General features: G+C 45.8%; 1 protein-coding gene across 1 annotated transcript; it reads right to left on the bottom strand.

The window, feature by feature from the left end:
• Positions 1 to 5,306: 5,306 nt before the first annotated feature.
• Positions 5,307 to 7,773, bottom strand: LOC147618749 (uncharacterized). The gene has a single exon (XM_086774361.1). The coding sequence runs from the start codon at positions 7,771 to 7,773 to the stop codon at positions 5,824 to 5,826; it is 1,950 nt and encodes a 649-aa protein (XP_086630487.1). The 3' UTR covers positions 5,307 to 5,823.
• Positions 7,774 to 8,166: the final 393 nt, after the last annotated feature.

The following is an 8,166-nucleotide window of genomic DNA, read 5'->3' as shown; positions in this document are numbered from 1 at the left end:
GAGCTAATAAAATGTCCCCTCTTTTTATTAAACTTATAAGTTTTTTTAAAATTTTAATTAAAAATCTCCTCTTGTTACTAACACGTTGATTAAATAACCCCGTATGTAACTTAAATTGAATTTTTGTTGAATACATAACCCCTTCTTTTAATTGCACGTTGTATACTAACACATTCGTGGGTATATCTTTTGAAATAAAGTACAAAAAGTATGTTTTATTGTTGTAGGAATTAGGAGTTAATTTTAATTGATGCTAACTTTAAGGTAAAGTTTTGACATTACAAAAAGCACGCTTTATTATTATTTTTTTTTAAAAATGCTCAATTGAGCTTTCATTCAATTAATCACAACAAGCTACATTGTTCCCTGGCATATCCTTTGCACAGGGTATTCTGTCAACAGTTACAAAAATTTGCGAGGCATTAGCCCCTTTCTACCAACTAGCTCTCTTCTCTTTTTTATTTTTAAGTAACTACCACCACCAGCAAGTATCCACGTTCCGGGAGAGCCAAATTGCTCTAAGCGTTGTAGCTCTGACCATACAAATAGATGTGACCAGGTCTTCATTTCCATGTATCTAGAACCCAACGCCAAGTCCCGTCTAAAGAAAGGCACCCCCAGGTGTGTCAACACCCATTTGCATATTCTTCCTGTGAACTCTTTAGTTCCTGGACATCCCCAGATCAAGTGGGTGATGGTTTCAAGTGGATGGTTACACCTGATACAGCTCCCATCACCAATCCCTCTTGCTTTGATCTTGTCTCCAGTTGGGAGGACCCCAAATAATATTTTCCAAAGAAAGTATTTGTGCTCGTCCTCACAGTTGGCCCTCCAAATATTCCCGAGTACTTGCTTCCATTTGTTTACATTCCATTCTTTGTACCAAATCTTGTTCAGGTTCATTACCCAATCGTCCCCCCTGCAGAGCTTCTCGTAAACGGTCTTAGTCACGGGAGATCCGAATTTTCGTTCCCCTGGCCACTTCCAGGCATTCCATTCCATTGGAGATGAGCATAGCCACCCTCCTTGTTGATGATTCCAAAAAGAGCCCAACGTGTCTAACCCCTTATTATTGAGCTTTCTTGCAATTTCAATCGACTGGTTATCCAGACCTACCTCCTCCATAATGGGACCCCAGGGGGACCAGTGAAGAGCTGAATTTTTCCAATACCTAGCTTCTTCTTTCCAAACCAGTGTAGCTGCTGCTTTGCAACATTTGGCAATAAATTTGCCGTGTGAATCCACTCAGCTCCATCTTTATTCCTTTCGGGGGCAAGAGATTATTTTGAGTATTAAGATTCAACCACTTGTCACCTTTAGATCGTATGTTTGCCTTTGAGATCATTTCCCTAGCCATCCAGGCCCAACTCTCCTTTGATTCTGCCAAGGTATAGAACAATTTGGCACATAGCGCACCACCATGAATGACTGGGTCAAGGATGCCTAAGCCTCCTTGAGTCTTCGACTTGGCCATTGCCCCCCACTTACCCCATTGCCATGGTCTCTCCCCTGTTAATCTATTTCTCCACAAAAAAGCCTTGATGGGCTTAAGGATAGCAGTCCAATTTTTTCGAGATAATTGAAGGAAAGGTGATGTGAAGGTGATGTAAGGCACCAGGAAGGTGTTGATGATCCTAGCCCTACAATGAAAAGGGACAAGGATGAAATCCCATCTTTTCAATTTCTGTTTGACTCTTTCCTGAACCCACTCAAATGCTTGCTTGAAAGTGGTCCCTTCCCCAATAGGCACCCCCAAGTGCCTAACAATGTTGCATCGCTTCACAATCTCCCCTGTCCACCCTGCATAGTCAAATGAGTCCTCTTCTGTCACAGATAAAAGTCTTGACTTTTCAATATTACAGATTGACCCTGATGCTGAGGCAAAAATATGCACAAGTTCTAACGCTTTTCTGACATTGTTCTCTTCAGCTTGAAGGAATAGAAGGGAGTCGTCAGCAAACATTTTTATAAGTAATTGATTACCATTACTAATTTGAAGCCCTTTGATTTGACCTCTACTTGCCGCTTGTTCTAGCATAGTAATCAGAGGGTGAGTGCATGCTGCGAACCAAAGTGGCGCCAGAGGGCATCCTTGCTGGATTGATCTCTTTACGTCAAAGCTACCTACTATTCTAGAGTTGAAGAGCAGCTCAGATGTGCTCCCTTCTCCAAGTGTAGAAACAGCCTGGCAAATCCGAGGTCCAAATCCCAGGGTCTGCAGTGATTCTTGTACATAGGACCAGGTTATTCTATCATAGGCCTTATCCAGGTCAAGTTGTAACAGGATACACTTCAGTTTTGAGAATTTGGCATAGTCCATTCCGACCATGGCTGCCAAGATATTATCATATATTGACCTTACCTTAATAAAACCATGATGATGAGGAGAGATCACTTCAGCAAGTATTGGGGCAATTCTCTCCGCAATTAGTTTGGCTAAGATTTTGTAGACCACCGTCAGCATTGTGATAGGTCTCCAGTGCTTGAGCTGAGAGCAAGCTACCTGCTTGGGGATGGGTTTAATCAACCCCTTCTTCACATTGGTCTCAATAGTCCCTTGGGTGAAGGCTTTGTTGACCATTTGTAAAATCGGGGGCCCAACACCTCCCAAAACTCTTGACAGAACTCAGCCGTGATTCCATCTCAAGCAGGTGACTTTTCTTTGCCTAGCTTATTTAGTGTTGCTCAACATTCATCCAAAGAGACGGGCCTTTCCAAGTGCATTGCCTGGCTTTTATCCACCAAGACTTGGAAGGCTGCAAATAGCTTGGCCCTGGCCTCCTTTACTGTGGGAGAGGGTGTGTCGTCTTGACCTATGATCTGGCAGGCCCCGAAGTATGTGCCAAAGTGTAGGGGAATAGTTTTGAGCCCAGCCCCAACATTCACTACCATATTCTTGGGCGGGGTTTTTGAGATATTCCAGCCAATGCAGACTTTGTTTGATGCTCTACCCAGACCTCGCTTGCTGGGAATGAACAAGGGGACTCCCAACTGGCTGGCGAGGTCCCTGAGATTGTCCCATAGCCAGCTCGGTAATCCCACGAATTCAACCCACACACGGTAAATCTCCTCCAAGGATTCCGTTGAGTCAAAGAGAGGATCCCACGGAATGGCACATACAGGAAGACTAGTGGACTTTTAGCGAGAATTTTCTTGACATCTGCTTCGTCCTTGAATCTTACTGAGTAGAACCCTTTAGATACAAAGGTAGCAAATTCAATCGCCCCTCCATGCCCCAATAGTTGTGGACCATGGATCCATTGAAACAGTTCGTACCGATTCGGGACCCTTCCACTGAAACCAAAAATCAGCGTGAGTTGTGCTTGCATGGTCAGTTGCCCTTTGATCACTGCCGGTGGGAAGGTAACTGAAATTGCATCTTCCACCTCCACTTGCTGTGGGAGGGATTTTTTAAGAGCTCCATAAAGTTTCTCCGCAAGCCCTTCATCGCGTTGCTCACTACTGTATGTTTGGGAGCATGTACGTTTGCTGCCACTTCCCCCACCACTCCCTTTTTCAAGTTGCTTGTTGATCTCTTAGAGTGCCCTTTCCAGTCTTCCCTTTTCAAACTTTAAATTATCAGTGTCATATTTAAGTTCGTGTACATCCTCCTGCGCTTTCTTGGGCTTACCTCCAAGGACTATATCCGCAAAGGACAGGCCGGGTTTTAGCGCCGAGGTGCAAATTTTACCTTGTGTCTCACCTGGTTTCAACGTATGCACCTCTAGGCTGTGACCTATGGCCTCTCTGAGCTTAAAGTTTGAGAGACAGGCCACCTGCTTGCCGTCCGACGCACCAGTGGAGTGGCTGGAAGGATCCAGATCCAAATCCATTGGGGCAAGTTCGTTTCCAGTCTTCTCGCTCACTATATCTTGCATCACTTCCTTCCCTTGTCCTGGTTTGCGCAAATTCGCCTCAACGTTTGCGCCTGTAGCACTCTCGTTCCTCCATTCTATGGGGCCATTGCCTGTCCCTTCTTTGATGATCAAGGCATGGGCTCACTTCCATCTCTATCTCCATAGCTCACATCCACGAGCTACTGTTTCTTGGACACCCACTCCACGGATTCTCTTTTAGAAACGCGAAAATCACTCCCTTGAATTGCGAAAGTCCCACACCCGAAGCCCGCACGCGAAACTCTCGAAGCCCGCACGCGAAAGACACCTACCACCACCCAAACGCTAAAATCCCAAACGTGAATATCTCACGTATCAAACGCGAATTTCTCACCAAAAGACTCGCGTTCCACTTCCAAAACGTGAGAATCTCACGTTTCAAACGCGAGCCTCAGCGAAAATCACGAACGCGCAGATCTCTGGTCCGCACCCTCCGCACCAGCACCAAGCGCCCTCTGCTCCCTGTACCCGACCCGACCTGCAGACTCCGATACACGCCGGACACTAGTCTTCTCACCGCACTCAGGTCAGCACCGTCCAGCTTTCCTCGGACCTTAAGCGCACTTCCCTGGTGCGCACCCTGCTCCCTCCGCACCTTGGTCCGCACCCAGCTGCACTCACGACCTCCTCGCTCTCTGTTCGCTGATCACTCACCCATCGCTCTCCGCCATCGCTGAGCTTTCGTGGAGGAAAAAGCACGCTTTTTTTTTCAAAGTTGGGCGTTAGGAAGCGGGCTTAGTACCCATGGGACCCCCTTATCCCACAAAGCAGGGGCAAGCTTCAAGGGTGAGGCATCAATCAGGGTAGCCAGCAGTAGGCCTTAAGAGTTAGTTCAAATAAGATTTCCCTTTAGATTCCTTGGCCTTCATCAACTGCTAGGATTTTTATTGGGGGATGCAAGCATGTACCACCCTTGATACCTCCTAGCCACATAGTCCTAAGGAAACTCATTTGTTCCCTTGTACCTGATCCAGGCTTTGAATTACAGGTGAAGGTTACAACTATATCAGGACGTACTGAAGCCAGCCCTTCTCATCAGCATCTTTACCTTACAGCTTCTAAGTTCTGTTGCTAGTCTCCAGATGAGCTTACCTTACATATTCTTTACAAATCTAGTCTTCACTGGGCTTACCTTAGATGTTTCCTGCGGTACTAAATGCCGTCTCCATGTAATTGTCAGCTCTAGCAATTTCTTCTTTGGAAACACTTTATGCAACTTTGGTCCTGCATTTACAAGGAGGACCAATTGAATTTTTGTGTTATGTAGCAAAGGTCAAGAACAGGGAGTAGTAAACATAAGTTTTGTATATTTGAAATTGGTGTTTATAATACTATCATGGTCGTTGATCAGACTCTTTCTGCAACCGCTGGTCTTGAACCCCCCCCCCCAAAAAAAAAAAAACATATAAATGTTGACAGCATTTCATATTAGAGAGAGAAGTATACACAGGCCTCAGAAGGCCGACAACGGGACCCCCCTTATCCCACAACTCAAGGGCAAGATAGAAGGTAACATCATTCGGGGCCCCTAGCTAGGTTTGAGCCCACAACTCGGGCTTTGGAACGCAAATACCTTTACCAGCGGAGCCGAGCGACCAGCTGGGAAACTTTACCTGTCAAGCTAGACATAGTTTGTGGTTTGTGGGAAAATTCCATGACCTGACATGTATAGCCTTTCAGCTGCCCATGACGGCCAGAAAAGGTCATTGGTCAGCTCATTCTGCGACAAGCTCCTGGCCTCTGCCAATCGCCTGTCCTACAGAATGACCCTCCCAAAGGACTTTCCCTACTCCTTTGTGCTACTTATCTATATATGTACTGTGCATATATAGGCACCAAGAGTCATCCCTTCTTACATTAATTCTTAGAGACATTGTCAGGATAAAGTAAGGAGACTGCTTGAGCCCCCCCATGTAGTTCACAGTCATTAATTCTTACAGACATTGTCAGGATAAAGTAAGGAGACTGCTTGAGCCCCCCCATGTAGCTCACAGTCATACCTCTCTAAACCATATAATGCTCCTAATACCTTCCACAGATACGTTTGGTGACTGCCAAACCCTCCGAGAACAAATTCAACTCTGGCTGTTACATCACCAAAAATGGCATTGACAACATCAGATGTAAGGTTAAGCACACCGATTTTGTGAAATAAATGGCCAGGACTCACTCCAGCTCTGCCAATGCATAGCATGACAACAGATGAAGGCTGGAATTTTTCATTTACACGATTCATGGAGCTCCCCCATAGAATCAAAGAAACATCGAGAGGCAGCAGTTCATGCATACATGCTAGGGGTAGATGCATCCCACCATTGTGCGATTCCTTGCAGTCGAGACACGTGTCATTTCCAGGAGGATCCAACTGGATGTAGCATCCATATGAGTCGATGAAAATTGTGTCTGCAGATTCCTTCATCTCTAAAAAGACATGGGCTGAAAGAGGTATGCTCAAGGCATCTTTCACTTGTAAACAACAGCTTTGCTTTTGGTGGAGCCTCAGTCTGTGGAGATGAGCAAGATTAAGGTGCTCGCATGAAGCACACCTGCACCCTATCTGTTCCCATTGCCATTTGAGGGGAAGCAAGCGAGAAGCCACCACCTTTCCTTGAAGCCTCAGGGCCCCAGCTGAATCACTACTCATCTCGAGGTCATGAAGGCCTTTCAGCTCAACGTCACAATGATTCAAGGAGAAGAGACTTGAGCGTCCATGCATCAGCCTGCAATAATGATCATCCTTTTTATAGTTCGGGATCCACGAAACCCCTTGGAGCCATGCACCTTTCATGTCTTGGATGCAAAATTGAAGCAAGAGCTTGGGTTGGACCTTTGCCAGTGTTTGTGCTACTGCTATCCATTGCGCTCCCAAGTTCTTTCCTGTTCTGACCTGAAATTTGCCATCTAGACCTAGGAGGCAGAGTATGGACAGCAATCGGTCTTCCTCCACGCTACAATCTCGAGATCTAATCAAGTCGGGCAGACCCCATGCATTGCACACATAACATTTTCTCTTGAGTAATGCATAGAGCTGCAAGCAATGCCACTTCCACCCCTCAATGTGGAGATGTGGGAGTAGCTGCCCAAAGTTGCCCACAAAGTTTCTTACTTGTGTAGATCCAAGTGAATTAAGAGAATGAAATCTGTGAAGTAGGAGTAGGGCAGGATAAGCATCCCTATCCACAAAGTAAAGGTGATCATAGTGGCGATGATGGCTATGGCGATCTAATTGGGAATGAGGTGAGCCAGAACCTCGGATCAAGGGGATTGAGTCACAACAAACGCACTTCTGGCTTGTACCACTACTGCCACCTACAGCACCATCTAAAATCTTGAAGGCACAGGTGGAGGGGCATTCCCAAAGATGTACCCTGCAGCATGTGCAGACCATTTTTTCCATATTTCTGCAGGGTACGTTGGTAGAAAACGCCTGCAGACAGCAATGGCAGAAGAATCCTGATGGCGAGAATTCTTCTATCCAATCATTGATAAGAAAAACCACATGCTTGTCATTCGCCATATCTACCAGGAAGACCAACTGGGTGGGAAGAAGAAACTCCTGTAGAGTCCACACCCTTGAAAACCAGCGTGGCAAGACCAGCGGGTCCTCCTTGTCATCCTTGCCATTGACATTGTCACCACTGCCAGCATCAGCACCATCACCTTCATCCTCATTTTTTCGCAGAAGCTGATACCCCTTGCCAAACCCATGTGCGACAACATAGCACCCCACACTGTGCTTGTAATAGGAGCCCATGTGCTTGATCTCACGCTCTTTCTCCTTGTTATCTGCCTGATTGATGCAAAGGGCATCAAACCACACCCTACGAACCCCTTCCTTTGCCAACAGCAGGAGAAACTCAATCAAGTGTAAACTCATTCTAGAGCTCCTTTTCATACTTTAGAAGATCAATAAGTGGCAATGTACATGAGACCAGTGCTGAAAGCACTACTTGGAAATTCATCATGTCTTTCTCTTACATAGGAATTCTCCTCATGGAGGGAACTCTCATTGTCTGTGATTTCTCTCGTATTCTCCAAGATAAGAAGGCATCATTTTAAGTGTTAGTTCATTGTGCTTGGAAACAACTATTTACTCCTCATCAGGCAAAGATGCAGTTTCTTCCTCATAAGTTTTTGACTCCTAAAGTCCACTTGCGAGAAGGGTGGTGAGCCTCAAGAAGATGCTAGCTCTTCTATGTGCTTGTGCACAGCTTCCCACATTTCTCTTGCTAAGGCTTTCTCTAGCTTTGGGATTTCTTCCCTGATGTTC

Source organism: Cibotium barometz, chromosome 34 (genome assembly GCF_041138505.1).
Source record: "Cibotium barometz isolate CiBa-2024 chromosome 34, ASM4113850v1, whole genome shotgun sequence".
Taxonomy (NCBI): Eukaryota; Viridiplantae; Streptophyta; class Polypodiopsida; order Cyatheales; family Cibotiaceae; genus Cibotium; species Cibotium barometz.
Note: the sequence above shows the minus strand (reverse complement) of the source record. Positions and strands in the feature narration are given on the sequence as shown.